Source organism: Falco rusticolus, chromosome 7, assembly GCF_015220075.1.
Source record: "Falco rusticolus isolate bFalRus1 chromosome 7, bFalRus1.pri, whole genome shotgun sequence".
Taxonomy (NCBI): domain Eukaryota; kingdom Metazoa; phylum Chordata; class Aves; order Falconiformes; family Falconidae; genus Falco; species Falco rusticolus.
Window position 1 is genome coordinate 29,031,949 of NC_051193.1, and position 21,084 is coordinate 29,053,032.

A 21,084-nucleotide genomic window follows, 5' to 3' on the forward strand; every position below is an offset into this window, starting at 1 on the left:
GACACCAGGATGTGACAAAATAAAAATAAAGGAGTGTTTGCAGCAAAATTTACTGTTGCCAGCCAATTCAGAGGAAGTGTTCTCCATGGCAGGTGATATGCAAAACTACAAACACCAAAGGGGCTACAAAGCACGCTTGAGAAATTCCAGCCACGAAGCCGCGAGTACTGTGTATGTGCACTGGCAGGCAGGGGCCAGCAGCAAGTATATGTGGCTTTGTGTTGATAGTGGATATCTGTGGTAGGAGCAAAGCCCGGATGATACCAAGTTAAGACTATCAAAGTAGTGCCTAGTGAGATACTAAAACTACAATAGAAACCTCTAGTGGCAAAACACTGTGCTCTCACTGTACTGAACAGCAGAAGTCTCTAGATCATGCGGAGGCAGTCAAAGATGGATTTTAAAGTGCTGAATGTTGTTTGGGGTTTTAAGGTTTCTAAGCCCTCTTCTGGATCAACATGGTAGTTTTGTTTTATGTTTGTGAGGGACAAAATTGTTTTGTTGTTGCAAAAGTATTGCTTTATAAAGGTTTTCTAATAACTAGAGGAACACACCTACTTCCTTCATAACAGGGATTTTCTTTTAAACATACATTTTGGACACTTGAATGCCATGTTGTCTGGTGCTGCTTAAAATATGTGTTCCATATCTAAGCATAAATACCATAGGGTATGACAGTTGCTATAGCAACTAAGTATCTACTATTAAATAGCACCCACAAGCTCAAAAAACGTGTGCAGCCTGTCACTACACAAGGTATTCCTTTCTTTGCAGCAAGCTAAGCACCATATTTTCATCTCAGGAGTTAGTCTGTTTCTGATGAATGTGTTTGTGCTGTGCATGTGAAGATCCTTTTTTCCCCCCACCAGCTCTACCTTCCTTTGAAAACTGCAGACACTGTAAGAACAAAATAGCCTGAAGCAGTTGCAAGCTGAAGAAGTTAATGAATAATTCCTTTTTTATATATCCTTGAACATACATTAGAATGTGGCTTTCAGATCTTTTAGGCCAGATTTGAGGCTCTACACCTTTGCGGTTCTGCATCTTTTGATATTACAGTGTTTTGCTTTTGAAACCAGCCTTTTGGAAGGCACTGTGCTGTTTCTAGAAGCTGTGTCCCTGAAAATTGCACCACCAGTGGGAAAATAATTTCTGCAGTAGTGGCAAACAGGAGAATTATAATTCAAAAGCACGGTTAATGCTAACAAAACTTGAAAATATGTAGGTCATTTGTTTATTTTCAAGCTTGTCTTGAAGTTCTTAAGCATTTGGACCACAAAAACTAGGGGGGGAAAGTAGAAAAATAAGAACATTGAGTTTCTTATGCAGTAGCTTAATTCTGGTGGTTGAGATGTCAGTAACAAGCTGTTGATGGCATTAGTTGTTTTACATTTTCCAAAACAGAAATGTGATTTTCCTTAGACCCATCATAAGTAATGAGGAGAATAAAATTAGTTATCAATAAGAGCATCAATAAAAGAAATATGCTGGTTATAGAAGTTAACGCTTTATCTGCAAGTTAAAATGACCCTCTGTGCTCCTTGGAAGCACAGACGAAGGTGCTGATGGCTTGTTGGAGTGTTTAGATTGTTTCCAAATTTTGTTTTAGAGTCTGGTGAATTGATAGGTTAAACTGGAAAACCTACTGTATCCACACATTACTGCTGATTTTGATTTGATGCTGACCTATCTGAATTACAGTCTATAAGAAAAAAATATATCATAAATTATAGTAGTAACATAGCAATTATAGCTTAATGAGGGTATCCAGAAATGAACATAAGAAGTAGGTAAACTAAGGTGTGAAAAGGCATGTTAAAAATGTGATTTTTTTTTTGCCCTACTTTGTTCTAAGAGAATGATTGCTAATGAGACTCTGCCTTATCTGGTTAAAGGGTTAACCTGGTTAGAAGCATGAGGATGAACACAGATAACAGGCTGTCTGCTGGTCTTGTTCTCTGCTCCAGTCCTGCACCTTGATGGGAATGACAGCTTTGACTTTTGTAGCAATAAAGGAGTGTTAACTCACGTCTCCTGCTGTTCTGTCAGTAGCCAGTGGTTTCCCTGCAATGATTTCAACATGTCTAATGTTAACGGAATAATAAACCTTTAATTTTCCTTATATAAGCTGAGTAACAAACAGCACCAAATGCCAACAGAATGGGATAAAGTCACTGGAGCTGCAGTGAGCAGTGGTGCAGAATGATGTGGGGAGTGGTTTGTTGAGACAGGGAGGCAAAGTGGGGCTCCTGAAAGAGTTTTTAGATTTTGATGTGTGTTTAGATACTGCGAGGGCTGGCTGAGCTGAATGCCTTAGATGGTGTGTTTGCCTCCTGCCACTTACATTCTCTCCAGGGAATCGTGGACAGATCCTGGCAAGTTCCATAATCCTCCATATTTTAGTGTGTGATGCAAGGGAATTGTCTCTCTCTTTTTCTCCCCATGATTTTTCTTGATTGTTTTCAGTTTTGTTTTGTTTTGGGTTTGTTTTTGTTTTCTTCTTGTTTTTCTGCCTGTTTGTAGCCACCATTTGAAAAAGGTTGCATGTTTCTGGCGTAGTTGGATAAACCTTATAAGCCGATCTCGTGTCTGCCCCAACAGCTACCTGTTTGGTAAGCACGAGCATCCCTACACACACCCTGTCATCTGTACGGGCTGTTTTACCTGGCAGCACGAATTCTTACAAATTGATGATTACTGCCTGCAAACTTAACAGGTGTAAGAGAGACAAATGTATTTTTTTTCCACTGTGAAGTCCACCCTAGCCAGCAGGAGAAATAGGCTAGAGTCTGGTGCCCTCTTGTGACTGCCTTAAACTCGTGAAAAAACATCATCCTCTGATTTAAAAGCCATCAGGGCTTGAACAAAAGCTGGAAGTATAAAAAGGGGAATTAACCTCTCAGTGGCATTTCTGAAATGAAGCTTCTGCTCGTCATTCAGAATAGAGGCAGTAGACTCACAACTCATAGTTGACTGATGTGTTCAATATTTCAAATGTTTGCTGCTTTCATAAAAGCTTTTCTTCATGCTAGTCAATCAGGCATGATACTGAAGCATAGACAAGCCTGGATTATACATTATTGCTTTACATCATGGAAGAATATGTCCAAGCTACATTTCTACATAAATGAAAAAAAGGTATTTTTCCCCAAATTCTGAATGTTTGAAGTCATTGTGATCTGAAACTATGGGCCAGCAAAAAAACTTCAGATTCACATTTTAACTTTCCACAGCCTTCAGGGAAGAAGGCTGGTTTCACAGCTTTGGTTTAACTTTATGTTGATTTATTTGTAATGGTTTTCAGTATCTCCAGAGAAAAGAAGATTTTTTTCCAGGGATTTTTCCTTATGCAGTGTTATTTCTCATCTTGGAATTTGATTAAGAAATGGTTCTAGTATCTGAAACCGAATGCTAAGAAAACAAAAAGACAAATATTTAGTATAATTTCCAGCTTCTTCCCTCTCATGAGAGGGGAACATTTCTGGTCAGAAAAGGGAGTGACTCATCCTTGAATAAGGCAAGCAGGGTCCACTCAGCTTCTTATTAGGGAAAGCCCCTTGCTGAGTTACAAAATCACACACGCCTTCGAATTCTGCTTTTGTGGATACTGAAGTTGCCCGCTGACTTTTTGTTTCCCATCAAATCTTTTCTGTTATGACGTTACAGTCTGTCTATATCTGCTTCACACCCCTCTGTATGAAGAAAGGTCCCCATTCACCCCTTTTTTTTTTGTTTGTGATAGAAACTTATGATTTGTACTTGGTCTGGCTGGAATCTCCTGCCTTTTGTTGATGGGCCATTCCCACAGTAACAATCAAGAAGGCATGCTCCTGAGTTCCCTTGTTATTTAACGTACATTTTTTCTTCCCTTCTGCATATTGCTGCCTCCAGCCCTGAATTTAGTTTGAGGCTTGTGCATTTTTTATTTTTGGGACACAGCTATTACTGGAAGTGGTGCAGTTCAGTGCACCATTCCATTGAGAGCTGTGGACTGTCCATTTTTATAAACCTTATCTTAGGAAAGATTTAGACAAAAGAATTAGACAGGAGCCATACCTACAGCTAAATGGAAAACACAAGGTTTATTTTAATACCTTATCAAATGCCCATTATTGAACATAATGTAAAGTCACCTATAAATGTAAAACATACAATAATAAAAATTACCCGTAGTGGGTAGTGTGAGCCTAGTCTTCTTGACTATATTTAAGAAAGGTAACACCTCCCACCCCCACCCCCCAAATTAATCAGATAGGTAAGCAATAGTGCTGTTGCCTCAAACATATTAGGCTCACACTGTCAGAGACCCATTCCAGAAAGCTGGTGCTAAGAAAGTGATTCCCAACTCACGAATATAGTAGCAGGGAGGGAAGAGCTTGAGAGGCAGTCCACATGGATAGATCTCAAAGCATTAAGGATTTTAGAGATTATTTTTGGTGGCCTACTGTGTAAGGAAGTTGCAACAACAAATGCTATTAGCATTGCTGATTGTTTTGAGTCTTGTGAGCCTTTTGAGTGCTTGGGTCTGCGTATTTCCAATCTGGAAGTCAACTCTGTGGATCGGTATTACTCCTACCTTTTGGAAGTAGCAAAACACCTCTGAGCACCAAAATATCCCAGTGAGGAAAAATCCAAGTGAAGTTAAAATGAAAGTCTGCCTATTTTTTTTTCTGATGCCCCAGCATAATTAGAAGCAAATAAAGTGCTTTGAATCTGACCCTAAAAGTGCTGACTCATTAGAATTTGTGCTTCTATTTGCCTCCATGCCATTCACTACTCCATTGGAGTACGTTCTGAACATGCATACGACACACCTGCTTACTCTTTCTAGTATCTCTTGCAAGGGCTTGTATTTTAAACGAAGAAGGCAGGCAATGCTCAAGGGAAGTGTCCCATTTTACAGATGGGGAACTATGATACAGGCTGATGCGTTTCTGAAGTAGCTTTCTGAACACTTGAGTATTTGCATACTTGTTCAGAACATCTGCAACTTTAGGCTTACATGGCTTTCCAGGACTTTGTATATCGTACAACACCCTTTTCCCACAGTAACTCTCTTCTCTTTGATTCTTTACCACCCTCAAGAAAATATTTCAAGACAGACCTTTGAACATACAGGGATGTTCTGTGATCGTGGGCTGCAGTGTATGGGTCCTGTTGCAGACTGAGGCTGCCAAACAGGATGGATCATTTCATGGCATGTTTCTATGATTCTATGGTGTACTGAGAAAGGCTTATTTTGAGGTTGCTTGCATAGATGATATACGTTCGTGTGGTGTTCTGTGAAATTCTTATCACATAGCTTATCATGTCTCCTCAGCAGATTTTCTATTTGTCTCCAAGGCCGGTTTTTGCTTTGTTATCTCTAAGCATTTTTTGAAGGATGGAGTAAGAAAGTAAAACCCTAGAAGTTATCAGTGATCTGAATTACAGTGATGAGACGTAATGAGTTGAGAATCCTACTCTTTCTTACCAATAGCTCATGATAACAGCAACTAACATCTATTACCAGGATATCAGTATTAGTCTAATTTTGGACGATAGATTTGGCTTTTTATGGTTCACATTCCTGTCACTTGAAGATTGCATCATGAGGCCATGCTGCATCCCTGGTGCAAGTAGAGTATGAGAAGCATCCTCTCCTGTGCAAGGGTTAATTGTGCAGGAGAAGGAGGGAGTGCAGTGGGATGCAAACCACCCCAAGAGGTACTGAAAGAGATGGAGAAGGCTGGTAGGTATCACATCCTCTAGACACTAGTTGCAGAAGACATGCTTGGGAGATCCAGCTTTGGGGATGCTGCTACCTGTATGCTTCCCTGCACACCAAAGAGGTTAAAAAAAGGATTGCATCTTGCTGATGCAACCCCCCACCCCACCCCTGCCCTTGTTTGCTACCATTAGTTTGAAAATAAGACAGGTATAAGACCTGTGAGGCAGCTCTGGTGTCGTTTCACTATGTAGATGCTTCCTAAAAGACCTATCCCGCAACGTGACCTGTCGTATGACAATATGCTTGTGAAGAAAAGCTATTACATTGTGGACATTTTTGAAAGCCTGGTTCTGAGTTAGGTTTCATCACTCACTACAACAGAAATTCGACATTGGGTTGTACATGGTAGCAGGGACTAAATCAGACCAGCTGCAGGGTCACCAACTGCAGATGAAACTTTGTCATGCATAGAAAGTCAGTTCATTCGTATCTGGTTTTGCCTGTTTTGTATAACTATTCTCTTGAAGCAAAATTTAATACTGAACATGAAAGCATTTCTTAAACAGCAGTAGAGTTTTATAAGTGAGTTACCCCAAATGATTACTTGAAAAGTGCAGTCTTTAGAAATAACTTAAAATTGATGAATAAAAAAACAAATCAGATATGTTGTCTGCAAAAACTAGTTTGGCCAGCTCTAGTTCATCGCCAGAAATTATTCACTTCATGCTTTACAATCATATTTAAAATAATCAGCAATCCACTTATCTCCCGGGTACATTATGAATGTCTGAGACACATGTAAAAATAAAATCATGTTTTATTTATTCAGTAGCCCACTCTTCTTTAAATCAAATTATGGAAGTTAGACCTGAGTAAATGCTGAATGTAAAAGAGAGTGAAATTTTCGAATCTCACCCACTTACACTGGTGAGCAAATTACCTGCTCTGAGCCTTATGTCTGGAGACCTGGCCATCTAAAGAGCAAACTGGGAAGCATGGCCTAGGTTTGGTTCTTTCCTGGTCATCTTATAGCTTAAGCTCAGTTGAGGAGGTAGGGGGACAGATCCATATTGCTGGGTTGAGAACAGCAGATCTTACGTAGCAGGTGAATCTTTTTTCACAGCATGAAGCAGTCCCTGAGGGCTCGCTGGTAGTGTCCCTGCAGCTGGAAAGGATGGAAAGGCCCACACAACCAACCCACCTTTCAGATCTGCTCTGACCTGAGTAATGTCCTTTGCTGTGTCTCTAGCAAGTGTCCCAGTGCTGAGACGCTTCCTTTGCCTGTATGGCACAGTCAAATACCGTGTTGCAAAAGAGATCGGGTGCTTCAGTTTGTCAGATGAGAAACAGCTTATCTGATGCGATATTTTAACAATGTGGAAATAGCATTTCTCAATGTCCTCCCTCAGGTGTAAAGCTGCTTTTCTGTTTATCCAAAGAAGTCAGGATGTGCAGTTTTCCCATGTGGATACATTGCTTGGTACCCAGCCCCTAATCCCTTCAGTAATCTGCCACAGAATATTTGAATTTGGAAAGCATGTCTGGAGACCATCTAGGTCATCTTCCAAGTTAGAGCAGGCTGCACAGGGCTTTGTCGCTTCTAAGGCTTTTTTTTCAGAGTCTTTCAGAACAGTGAAGCTCCAAGGATTTTCATTAAGAGAAGATGCATAATGATGTAGTAATTTAGAACAGCATGTAAATTAGGCAAGGCAAAAAATTTACATTGCATCAGACCCTGCTAATCCCTGGCTCCTGCAGCTCTGGCACGGGGCTCCAGTAGTGGTTGCTCTAAAAACACTCACTTTTATCAGAGGAAAAACATCAGGGAGATTTCTGAATTCATTGGGGTGAATATCCAATTTGCATCCATTTCAATCAGTTCAGAAGTCTGTACCTTTGTTTTCTTCTAAATTCACTGCTATTATTAATCAGAATTTACATTTAGACTATGAAAATCCTGAGGTTGGGACAGTTTACATACACGTCTTCAGAGATTAATCACCAGCGCTCTGGCTGACTGGGGCTGTTCTGAGCAACGCCTGCCGCTGAATTTTTAGCAATGGAAAGTTTGATTTTCAGCACAGTTACAGATATTCAGCACTTTGCAGATGCCGGTGGGTATTATGTTGAGCCCTTGGCGAATTATTTTTGAAACTAAAAGCTCATGTTGGCTGACAATGAAAGGAAGCAGAAACAGCTTCTTCAGCTCCTTCACCGCCACCTCTTTAGCAGACCCTGCTGTAAGACCAAAAACTAAACCTGCTGCTACTGCTCTTGTGGCTCTGCCACCTGATATGCTTGATGATGACACAGATAATCCTTTTGACCCAGAGTTTACTGATCTGGAAAAAGAGGCTGATGTATACCCTCCAGACCCTCATGATAAATAGGCAGCTGTAAAAGGGGAAGCAAGGCAAGCAGGGGATAGAGATGTGCTGCGTGCCTTCCCTGTGGTGTATGGGCCAGATCAAGATCCTTGATGGGAAGCTCCCTTGTATGCTCTTATGAAAGATATCAGGAGAACAGTGATGGACCATGGAACTGGGGCTCCTTACAACTCATTTAATAAGAGTCTCTCTGTGATACTCATGTGTTTACCCTTAATGATTTTAAAACGTTGTTTCGCTTGATAATGGCGGACATGCAATGCACTGTAGGGGAGTCAAAAATGAGGCAGCTTGCAGGTGTCCAAGCTACTGAGAACTCAGTGTTGGGGGCGCGTGCTCCATTGCGAACAGTTAACGTAGATGTATTACTAGGGCAAGCCGATCATAGCACCAACGCTGCGCAAGCTAGGATTTGCCAGGCGGGTTTGCAGCAAGTAAAACAATTGGCACTCCATGCTTTGAAAACTGTTCCTGAAGCAGGTAAACAGAGGCAGCCTTTTGTCAGAATTAAGCAAGAAGCAAATGAACCATTTATGAAATTTTTGGACAGACTTCATGAGGCTTTGGAAAAGCAGATTGATAATGAGAAAGCACTTGAATATATCTTTAAACAACTTGCTATTGAAAATTCCAACCCTGACTGTCAGAAAGTATTATAACCTTTAAAGAATCCTGGGATTGATGGTATGTTGAATGCTTGTATGAGTATTGGGTCTAGACAGCATGATTTGTCTCGGATTGCAGAAGCATTTGCAGTGCTGTCAGTTAAGTCACAGCAGTGCTGTGGTCAGTATGGCCGTCTACGAAAGAACTGTCCGAAAGCAAAAGTAAATAATAAAGGGGGTCCACCTGGAAGATGATGTCATAAAGGACATCATTATGCCAATAATGTCAAACAAAATTTGACCAGGACGGCCAGTCTTTGGCCTTACCAGGAACCCCCAAGCAGAGCGCCATGAGGGGTGGTGCTGTGATGACAAATTACCCCTCCGAATGCCCCACCCCCCCGAGCTGCAGCAGTCTGTGCGCCAGCACAAGTGGCAGCACTGGTAGATGGATGACATCTTAATCGCTGCAGAATCAAAACAGACAGCCCAAGAAGTGAAACTGCAAGTAGTCCAAGCAGTCTCGACAGCAGGGCTCAAAACTGCAGAATTAAAAATACAAGAAATACCACCTTGGTGATATTTAGGATGGAAAATATCAGAACAAAACATCCAACCTCAATGTATCGCCTTGCAATAAGACTTACAAAAACTGTTAGGAACCATAAATTGGGTTCATCCTCTCTCAGGGATATCTACTGAAGAACTCCATCCCCTCTTTAAACTATTGGAAGGACATCCAGACTTGATGTCTCCTCAAACACTTACCCTCTCTGCAAAAACTGTTCTTGATAAAGTGGTTGTAAAATTAGCAGGTCAAGTCACTCATAGGTGAAAAACAGACCACTCTATTAGCCTTTTCATTTTTTTATTCAGCTTTTCAACCCTATGGTCTCTTAGCACAGTGGGTTCCACAAGACATATATCCTTTGATTATTCTGGAATGGATATTTTTACCACATAATTTTGGAAAAACAGTTACCACAGCTTTTGAAATGATAGCTATGGTAATTAAGAAAGGAGGAGAGCATTTATTAACTTTAGATGGTGTTGAACCTAATATCTATTTGCCTCTTGATTCAAAACAGCTCACTTTTTAAAGTCACCATTCTTTTGTTTTTCATTGTGCTCTAGTGGATTTTACAGGACAGGTAAGTATTAATTTCCCAGGACACAAAATTATACAATCCCTGCACTCTCTTCCTCTTTTACCTACTTCACAATTAGCTATCACACCAATAGTTGATGCCCCTACAGTATTCACTGATGGGTCTGGCAAAACAGGCCGAGCAGTGATAATTTGGAGAGATGATGAAGGAAACTGGAAAAGCAACATACATATTGTCACAGGATTGCCTCAGGTAGTAGAACTCTCTGCAGTAGTCTGTGTTTTCAAATTATGGACTACCCCAATAAGTGTTATCACAAATTCTGCCTACGTGGCCGGCCTTGTTTCTAGGCTAGAATGCTCCTTGTTGAAGGAAGTCTCACATGAAGCCTTATTTGCTCTTCTCTGGGAGCTCAAGTGGCTCCTGGATCGATGGGCATATCCATATTTTATGTAACACATACGCTCACATACCTCCCTACCCGGTCCCATAAGTGAGGGGAACGCACAAGCAGACAGGCTGGTAGGTGCCAGGGAGCTCTTACCTGACAGTTTTGCACAGGCTCGTTTATCTCGAGAATTTTATCATCAAAACGCAAAAGCACTGCAACACACGTTTCAACTGACTCAGGACCAAGCGAGGCAAATTACACAATTGTGTCCCAATTGTCCACAAGTTTTGCCTGCACTGTCGATCGGAACTAATCCTTGAGGTCTTCTGTCGCTTGAAATTTGGCAGACAGACGTTACTCATATACCAGAGTTTGGCAAGTACAAATATGTACATGTCTCTATTGACACTTTTTCATCTTGTATTTATGCATCAGTACACTCAGGTGAAAAAGCAAAAGATGTTTGCAGACACTTTACTATGGCCTTTGCCACCCTGGGAGTTCAAAAACTATAAAAACAGGGAATAGCCCTGGCTATAAAGCGCCTAAGACACAGGCACTTTTTCAGCAATGGGGAATTCAGCATATTACAGCCATTCCACATTCTCCACAGGCCAAGCCGTTATCGAACGCACACGTAGCACTCTTAAAACTACGTTGCAAAAACAAAAAAGGGAGAGTCTAGGGTTAACCCCACAAGAGCATATAGCCAAAGCTTCTTATGCTTTGAATTTTTAAAACCATTGGATGGAGAATGGACCTCCTAAACAACACCATTTTGGCTTATACAGTGCTTCAAAATCTAATGAGAAAGCACAACTTATAGTAAAAAATTTACAGAGAAATAAATGGGAAGGTCCTTTTCCGTTAATACCTTGGGGTAGAGGGTATGCTTGTGTTTCCACAGGTTCTGGCCCAAGATGGGTACCAGCTCGATGGATCAAGCCATCGTTATCTCAGTCATTGCCATCGTCTGTGCCATGATGTCAGCTGCATCAATATGGATCCCACCTCAACCCAAAACCAACATCTAGGTAACCTTGGTCAATTGCACGGGACAGGACACATTATGTCTATCAACTGCTTCTCCAGAAAATTCTTTTACAACCTGTCTGGTTGGACGACCTGTTGATGATTGGCCCATCCCCTCAGATAAACGGATCATAATTCAGGGATTTGGTGATGTGGTTAACAATTGGGATGGTTCGGTTCCATATTTAGCATATGGTGGGATTGAACCACAGGACCTGGATTTATTAGGATCTGTAAAAATGGATTATGGTATATACTTCTACTACACCGGCAAAGATGATATAAAAACAATTCAATGGTTAAATGCTACCATACCTGCATATAGAAATGCTAGCGCTTGGTGTAATTATACTTCTCCTAATATATCAATGTCTAGCAAACGTCCACTTAAACTGCCCACAGGATTATTTCTAATTTGTGGAGATCGTGCGTGGCCTGGCATTCCCTCCCATGTGAAAGGAGGACCATGTAGCATTGGAAGGTTAACTTTGTTAACACCCAATACATCCATGATTATAACTCATAAGTTATGCCGCCACAAATGTGCTACACCTGCCTTTAAAACTGATTGTAAAGATAATATGGAATTTTGGAGCCCTGGTGACGTTATAGCAGCATCTATGTTTGCTCCAGGAGTAGGAACAGCACAAGTGTTAACCACCTTGAATAAGCTTGGCTGTTGGCTTGCAAAACAAACTAATGCAATGCTGTTAGCCCTGAGTGGACTATTGCTAGATGTGGATTCAATAAGACATGCTACGCTACAAAATAGAGCTGCAATAGTTAGCGCAAGGTCATGGTTGTCAGAATTTTAATGGACTTTGTTGTATGGATCTCTCTGATCATTTTGAATATATTCACAAAAGTCTTGGAAACTTGCAAGAAGGAGTACAGAAACTACAACGAAGAGATGATTTTAACATTTTTGGAAATCTTTTTAGTAGATTAGGTTTAACTGCATGGGTAAAAAGCTTATTACAAATAGGTGTAGGATGCTTACTCATTTTTATATGTATTCTGATCTGTATTCCGTGTATGTTAAAATGTGTGCAAACTCTAATAGAGCATTGAAAGAAGCCTTTTTTATATATAAAGAAGGGGGAGATGTGGGTATTTCTTGAGCTAGCTTGACAGTGTCAGTAAGTGAAAACCGACCTTGGGAGAGAGACACAGTTACACTTGTTGGAAGGAAGCCATGGGAGCAAGAAAAGAAACTTTAAGATACGGAGTAGTCTGCAGAGCTTGTGGCCTTGTAGATAAAGGAGTTGCTAAGTTGCTGTGTCTGCAATAGAAAAAAGAGTTAAGAGTGGAAAATTACTGAGCATAGTTGCAGGCTGATAGGTCAGCATGCTGTAAAGGTATAAAAGGCTTTCTTGATTTTAATATAGTGTCTTCAAAGTGTCTTCGATCCACTCTCGGAGTCCGTGCTTCAGTGCGCCACAAATACCTCAGAGAGTTTGATCTCTAGGATGCGTATGGAAATAGAAAACCACAATTTGTTAACTAGCATCACAACAGAATTTCACATTTTTCCACCAAGAAACAATCTCCTATTCAGTTCAGTATTAATATGAACTACTTTGGAGGACACAAGCATTTCATAGGTAGATGCCAGACGAGTCATTAAATAATGCAAAAATTAAATATGTCATAGATATAATAACTTGATGAAATGCCATTTTGATACTAGTACTGTGTTGACATTAACATTAGTTAATGTTACTTCAATTCAGAAATGTGAGCATTAATAACAATTTAAAAATATTACAGAAATCCAACATTACAGATTAAGGAGCATGATGCTGTGAAGCACTTTACACATTTGTATTCAAATAAACATCCAATTGATTCATGGTCTTCGTCCATTTTACTTTGATCGCATAAAAAGAAATGAAGAAGCTGTTTGGCTAAATCTTGCCAGATTTCTATCATTCTTATTTTTTAAATTCTGGTTTGAAGGCACAGGAAACTACTATCAATAGTTTATTCAGCAGCGGCAACAAGGAAATCTGCCCCAGCATCGTCTCCTGTGTGCACCACCAGCGTGTCGGAGGGAGTTCCCATCTATGGGGAGAAAGGGCTGTGTTCTCCGTGCCACCAGCCCTTCCTTGCCAGAAAGGCACCTCGCTCTTGTGCAGACTCCTACACAGTAAAAGTTGTATCAATACCACAAGGAAACTGTTAGTTTAGTCAGATCTGAAACACAAGCAACAAACATTTGGAGACGGCATGAAAAGATCTCCTGACTCCACCTGGAAATGTGTAAGTTTTCTATATGCTTTAGTGCATTCTAGGTTTAACTGCAAAACAAATAAAATTTACTAGCTGTAAAATGTCAAGCATTAGAATTGTACATTTGAAGAATTTCAGGGCAGTGCAGGATCTTGAGTAATATGGTAGAAATACTGTTGTTCTGTTACCAGGTCACTCTTTTGCCTTCTAATTCTCCCCATAATGTGCAAGGTAGACAAAGCTGCATATTGAAGTATTTGGAACATTTTCAAGGTTCTTGTTGAAAGAGTCACTAATTTTTAATATTTTCCACTGGTTAACCACAAATGTTAACAACAGGGTACGTGTATGAGAATCTGAACACGTACCTCCTCAAGAACAAAAATTTTCAACCATAAGAATGTGCATTGTTCTCTTCAGCAGGGATTTTTTTGGTCCAGCTCAGAAGATAACACTGATTATAAAGCTGATTCTGAATTCATATGAGGAAAAGAGCCAGTCCAAAAAATAAGCTTTTAAGATTTCAATTTGAATCAATATAAATAACTTAGTTTATTCCACATGTCCTTAGCAAAGCAATATTTTCACCAATGATACTGGTGGGCAAACTTTATCGTAGGAGACAAACAGAAATAAGAAGTATCGCTCCTGTAGCATCCTCAGGGAGTTGCTGGCCCATGCACCCACCCCCCCATGGACGTCAGCATGTAAGTACTTGTGTGTTGCAGTCTGCAGCCCACAGCTGATGTTGGGAACTCCTTACTTGTGTCAGCAGCCAATTGCTACCTGCCATCTTCTTGGTCTTTGCCACTATTACAGGTCTTTTGAATGTCAGATGAAGCTGGCCTTTCTTTATTTTCTTCTCTTAACCCTCCTTCTGGTGATTCTTTTGACATTCTACATTTTATACTGTCACTCTTGTAATTAATGGATGAATTCAGCCTGGATGAGTTCAGTCTCCATCTTCTCAGACTCCTATAAAAATCTTTTCTGACATTTTCACTAACCAGCACATAGATGATTGGATCGGCAATGCTGTTTGCAGTGGCTAAACACAGAAACACTGTAAAAATTGAATATACATCTTTTTCAAATGGACATGAGCAATTTTGATGAAACATAAAGTATATGGATCTTATTAAGAGTACCACATGGTAGGGAGCAAAACAGATCAGGAAAATGACAATAATGGCGATAGCCAGGTACTTCACTTTGGCTTTTTGGCGACAAGTCAAGCTGCTGCTCGTTTTTGTACTTTGGAAAATTTTGTAGTTTGTGAAAATGAGGATTGTGAAAGGTATGGCAAATCCAAATAGGAATCTAGCAAAGCTGAAAGAAGCCAATTTTATGTCAAGGGGCAAAGTCTCAAAGCAGGTTTTCTTATTACTGTATTGTGAGTAATCTTCCATGTAAAATACTGGAGTGTGGATTATTGCAACCACAGCGAAGAGAATACACACTATTATGGTTGCCTTCTTCTGTCCTCTTCTCCCCCTTGATTCCAGAGCATACACCAGTGCCACGTAACGATCCACAGAAATGCAGCACAAAAGCAGAATGCTGATGTATATGTTGCAGAAGAAGATGAATCCTGTTATTCTGCAAGCCTTTACACCCATATTCCACTGGTGCTCATCTTGCACGTAGATAATCCAGAGAGGCAAGGTACTTAAATACATCAGCTCACACAATGATAAACTGAAAATGTAGATGGCAATTACTTTATTCCTTTGGATTTGTACAAATGTAAGCAGGGAAGTTAAGCAATTTGCTGGAAGGCCTATGGCAAAAACGATGCTGTAAACTGCAACCAGAAGTGTCTTGCTGTCTTTGTAGGGAATTCCTTCGCAAGCAGAGTTATTATTTGCGTCTGTACAATTTTCCATTATTCTTTTTCCAGCTGGTGTTCCCTGAGAATCAGAAGACAAGGTGGAAAGTTAGCATTTATATCACTTAAAAATGTGTCAGTAAAGGTTATGGTACCACAGGTGCCAACAGCATGTGTCGGCGGAATAAAGGGGATACTTGTCTTGGGGAAGCAGCTAAGACAGGCAAATTTCCCAAGACCTGCTGGTCTCCTGTAGTGTCCCCTGGGAGTCAGGTTGGATTTACTTCCAGTAAAAAGTGCCTTTCTTCATAAGGAATTTCTTGACTACAGCATGCCTATTCGCTAAAACAGGGTATTGGGGACTGTGTCTAAAGCAGGCTGCCTCCTAAATAAGAGTGAGACGCTGATCAATTACTAAAGTCACTTCCACAAGGAAATTGAAGGCATTAGTTTTCAATTAATTTTTTTTGAAACTGAGTAACACAAAATGTAAACTGTAGAGATTTCAGAGGCAGACTTCCAAAAGAAGCTATCATTTATCATCAGTCAGATGGAGGAACCATGTGAAGTGGCCGGTGGTAGTTGTGTCAGAGACTACCCAGCATACAGGAACCATAATCCAGCCACTAGCGTGTACTTCCACACTGTATTACAACATACTGGTTCAGATCTAGTTAATTCATACTTCTCTCTCCTCTTAATGAAGAACTGCAGCTGAAGAACATAAACTTGTAGTGTGATGTAACACCCACCATAGTAAGGCGGTGAAGCTGCCTACTGCATCTGTTTGATGCCTCTGTGAAACAACAGGAAATAAGGGCAGCAAGATGAAGTAAACAAGATCAAAGAGAACAATATACACGTTTAAGAAATGGAGGCAAAGAAATCTAATGCTCTTTGAACAAGAGTGGTTATAAAAAACTCCACCTTTCCAAGATGACACACAAAAGCAGTTCTGGCATTTGGTTAACATTAAGTAGTGCCTGGAGAAGCCTTTCTTGCAAAGCCACGTGATGATTTCCATGCAGATGTCTTCTCCAAGTGAACAGAGGAATATGGAGGTGAGTGTGCCAGAATCGTGTTGTGTGCCCTTAAAAGTTGTACTTCGCCATGTTTATGAGTTGAAGGTGTCCATTGTATAACATCCTTGATGAAAAGAGGTCTCATCTGGCCTAATCTTTTGGGAATTCTCTTATGGGGTCGATGCCTGCTCCAGGGAACAGCCAGCTAACTCCACAAGCAGATGTGTTGACAAGAGATCGAGTCTCTTCAGACAGATGAGGGACATAAGCTTTCCTGGTTCACACTATGCAAAAGCAAGTTCTTTAACCCTGAGTTCATGCAGGGGAGAAGGTAGCTTTTAGCAGCCTCGGAACATTTATTTGTTATTTGTTTGGGCCCATCTCAAGCAGACCAAGGGGAAGCAGTCTGCGGCCAGCACAGTGGGATTGTCTCCTGCATCTCTGGGAGGGTTGGACAAGCTGGTGGGGCCATTCCTTCCCTTTCGTGTGGGCAAGAGCGGTCCCTGGGGTAGCACAAGCAACTCCACCCTGAATGCTTAACAGAGCACCTGCCATGCAAGATCCCTAAAGCCTGAAGGCCCATCAGGTCCCCTGGCTTAGTTTAGTTACATGATGATGAGAATGGTATGAGAAAAAGGATGCAGGTTGCCCTAGGCTGCAAGACCCCCACAGCACCACAGTGCTAGCCATAGCTGTAAACACCAAGAGAGGATCTCCTGGTTCACGTTTAGAGGTGTTCACTTCCATCAAATACCCCAATGCAATCGGAGCCTGCTCAATGACAGCTGCTTCTGAATGAAGATGTCCTGCCAAGTGAGCAGATAGGGCAGAAGCAAGTGGTACCTGCTGTCCCCAGCCCCAGGAGTGGAGTAAGCTGTTTCCTGGGGTGAGGACAGTTGGAAGGGGCCTCTTCCGACAGAGGAACTGAGAACGTGCTCTGTGACTGCCTTCCACTTCCCCCTGCGGCAAACGGTGCTCATGTACCGACACGTTGATGAGGGTTAGCAGGTAGTGGTTGATGTGCTGGTTCAATTGAAGTGTCTTGCTAGAGGACCACATCCTCCCATGTCTAAGAATTGGGCTGGAGTCTGCTGAGTATGTTGAAGCCCTCTAAAGGGGGATCTGAAGTTTCCTTTAGCTTCAAACGTCCCATCTTAAGAATGACTGGAGAAGAGGATCCTCACCGTTGTGTGGGGAAGACAGCATGGTACTCGGCAGGGCTGCCGCAGGGTTTCTGCATGAAAGGAAGTAAAATTACTTCCCTTCCTTCCTAGCAGTGAAAGTACTGATAGCTGGTGTCAACTTAGAAAAACAATGGTTGTGATAAGGGCTGGTGTCGACTTGAGGTTTTTTGCTGCTTCTGGGTATCTTTCACCCTTGGTGAATGAAGTGGGGTCTGCTCTGGGCCACCTACTGAACTGCTGTGTAGAGAGGCTAAAAAGGGTGCTTGATTTCAGGGTCAGCAGTGGTTCTCTGCCCAGACCTCACCTGGGACATGGCATACAAGAGTTTGTCCTCCATTCAGACATGTCTGACTGGTGTAAGAGCTGCTGTACACCTCCACACCACAGAGTGGTCTTGGAGACTTCCCCCTCTAAGGTAAAGCACAGATGGTGACAGCCAGGGTGGGGATGCAGCGCAGTCGCACGCCATCTCGGTGATTCAGCGGCTGTCTACCCTGTGTGCCTTAACAAAAAAATCTTCAAGAGTGGTTGGAGGTGTGCTCTCCTCCCATCCTCCTGGGCTTTGCATACTTCTCTTGACCCTGTCTGGATGTTCTCCTTTCTGCAATGCCTCCACCGGCTGTTGCTGTTCACCACTTGTTGCACAAAGGCATGCTTCCCCTGGAGGTACCTGTCTCGCCTGCGAGCAGGCAGTGATGGTGCAGGGCAGGGGGGAAGCAGTAGCGGCATTATTCTGCAGACACATGGTTCCCAGCGTTTCTTTCTCCCACCTCCTTCCTTCGCCTCCTCCCTTCCTGCTTTGCTCCAAATCTCCTTCCCATGCTCTGCGCCTGTGAGTGAGCCTCAGGAAGGAGATGCCTGTGACTTTTTTAGGCTGCTTGCATGGTGCATGGGGTTTTTTTCTACAGGGCTGAGGCTGGGCTGAAAAGATCTTCACTCTTAAATGACTGTCAGCTGCCAAGCGCAAAGCTTCAACAACAAAACGCAGCCAGAGGCATGAATTTGCACTTGCAGAGAAAACACGTAGGCTGAATGACTCTCCTGAAGGTCTGGCCTGTCAGCTCAGGAGCTTGGATCCTTCCCAGCAGTAATGCTTTATGTCTCAGCCCTGTATCAGGAAGGAGGAGGGGAGGGAATCCATTTGCTTCCCCCCCTCACCTTCTCCTGCCTTTCTGCCCTGTCCAAGGAAGAGTCTTCTGGCCCTGGCCACTGCATCCAGCCCCAGTTCTGAGCATCACGTGCCTCTGCTGAGCTCTCCAGGCCTGCAGCGGGGTTTCCTCCTCTAACTGAAGATCAGAAAGCAGCACTCTGAAGACAATTTATGACATTGCCCTTCTGCAACTGAATGTACACTTTTGTCTTCTCAGGCCTTTGGAGTTTGCTGGTTTGACACTTGGCTCAGCCCAGAAGATTCCCAGTTCTGCCTTCCTCTGTGGTGGCTGGGCTGTGACGGATGTATCCCCACATCTCTGAAATATAGCATTCATAACTGTACTGCTTTATTTAAAGAGGCAGCTGGTTACCTGTCAGCACTTTGTTATTGTCCCACACTGGTGCAGGACTGGAGCAGGCTAACCTGCATCTCAGATGTTCATTCAAATCAATAATAATAATAATTACACAGCTGACAGAAACATACACCATTTCAGGGTTCATTTTCTGCTAATATTTGTGATGAGCAATTTTAGTGCTAGAAGCATTGGTTGGAACAGCAGAACTTAAGAGACTGATCACATCGAGCAATTTTAAAGCATTTATAAAGGGTCAAACGAAGCCATGATGCCAAGTACAAGTGATATCTGAGAACACCTTTGAGAGAGACAAGCTCTTTCAATGAATTAGGTGTCTTAGCTGCTCTGTAGCTTTCAGTTGAGCAAAGCCTGTCCAAAGTAGCTGTTCTCACCTTTCTATGACCTGTTCTGTTCTGCTAGGGCTCACCAAACATTGACAAGATAACCAGGTGTTAAACGAGGTCCTGGCTGTGTTTTGCATCAACTGCTCCAAGTATATTTAGCAGCTCTCTGAGGCTTCTTGCTCTGTGAGACTCACTGCGCACAGCAAACCGCAGTCAACACGTGCATATTTCTCACAATCAAGATGTGCAAAACATCTCATCTTCCAGGACAGAGCCACCACTCCCGGCTCAGGAAGCACTAAGCACTGGAAGATGGAGTAATCCGCTAAGGAAGATCTACTGTGTGCCTGCTCTGTATCTACACTCTTCCCCAGACATCTGCTCTTGGCCTAGGTTGTAGCCACAGTATTGGGGTAGGTAGGCCTAGAATTTCGAATGTTGTTGTGTTACGTTCACATTGTTCGATGAACAGATAATTACATCTCTTACTCCTAAAATGGAGCGCCTACATGCTTTAATGTGTTGAGACCTTTTGGAGAGAAAACTCTGGAAGAGGGCAGGGCACCTGGAGATGCCCAAGTAAAAGGGGTTGTGGATGGAAGAAGCATGACAGACATGAAAGCCCATTTTCTTGGGGGGTGGTGAGAAAGCAGCAGAAGTGTCCTTCTGCAGAGCCACCAAGCAGGGCTGTGAAACCAGCCTGAGATTAATGGCCCTTTCCTCACCTTCTCTTTGATCCAGCGCATTCCTCGTGGCAGGTGGCCTGGGTTTACCAAGGGGAATGAAAAAGTGCTCTTTCTCAGGCTTTCCTAGAAAGTGGCAGATTTCAAACACCAAACTGGTGTTTGGTCCAGAAACAGATCTCCCATCATGTGGACAGGGGCCAAAGTACTGCTTTGTTGTGCCAAGAGCCTGTGTGATGGTCATCTGTCATCCCCTACCCAGTACCAGAGAGCATTGAACTGTCCTACAGAGGTGCCCTCCTCATTTCATGGGAGATGAAATCATGAACCTGAGGTGCTATGAGGATGTGGTTTCACATCACAGCCACGCCAGAATAACAGCCTGTCATCCTTTTTCCTCTCTGCCTTGTCCGTGACTGGTGGGTCACCTGAACACTGTGAACACACACAGATTGGTAAACTAGCAGAAACTTGTCCCCTTTTCCTATCTGGGTGAGCTGCCCACCAGCTGACCTTTCTGAAGTGGCTCACCAGGCTCAAAGCATCAGTAGGGCTGGCACAAGGTGATTAGGAGTAAGTAGCCCATGGCCAAGAGTGGAGTAGCCAGGGGCAGGTGGAGGGAGGGGTTGTACTGAGAACAGCTTGACCGTAGTGTGAGCTTCATCAGTCTCCAGAGGCACTGCGGATCACTGCTGACTATTTAGGGGTGTTTGCAACGGAGTTACCCAACCAGGCACCTTCTCTGTGGATGCTGCAAGCCCTGAGCTTTGGGTAGGCAGTGCACCTGGCCATCTGGGTCACGTGCAGGTGGACGGCTGCTCTAACCGCATCACTCTCTGCAGTTCTTTTGCCTTGAAAATGCCACTGCTAAGCCCTGAAAAGCATGTGGGCTTTAGTGAGCCTGTTAGCCTAGAGCTTCTCACTTTCGGGGGAATGTAAAGATTTTCACTGGAAACTGGTCCCTGAACGAAGCAGGAAAATGTTCTAGGAGATGCAGAAACTTGACTGGTGACTCCTGCTGCTCATTCAGGCCAGTTGCATGAATA

General features: G+C 42.5%; 1 protein-coding gene across 3 annotated transcripts in view; it reads right to left on the bottom strand.

Moving 5' to 3' along the window:
• Positions 1-12,873: 12,873 nt before the first annotated feature.
• Positions 12,874-21,084, bottom strand: part of GPR132 (G protein-coupled receptor 132) — an 84,521-nt gene continuing 76,310 nt past the window's right edge. For 2 of the 3 annotated variants that reach the window (XM_037394442.1, XM_037394443.1), the window contains one exon: positions 12,874-15,376. In XM_037394442.1, coding sequence (XP_037250339.1) covers positions 14,249-15,352 — 1,104 coding nt within the window. In that variant the 5' untranslated portion in view covers positions 15,353-15,376 and the 3' untranslated portion in view covers positions 12,874-14,248. Of the gene's footprint in view, positions 15,377-18,658; positions 20,591-21,084 lie in introns of those variants that run through there. The other variant, XM_037394444.1, reaches the window with a different exon arrangement.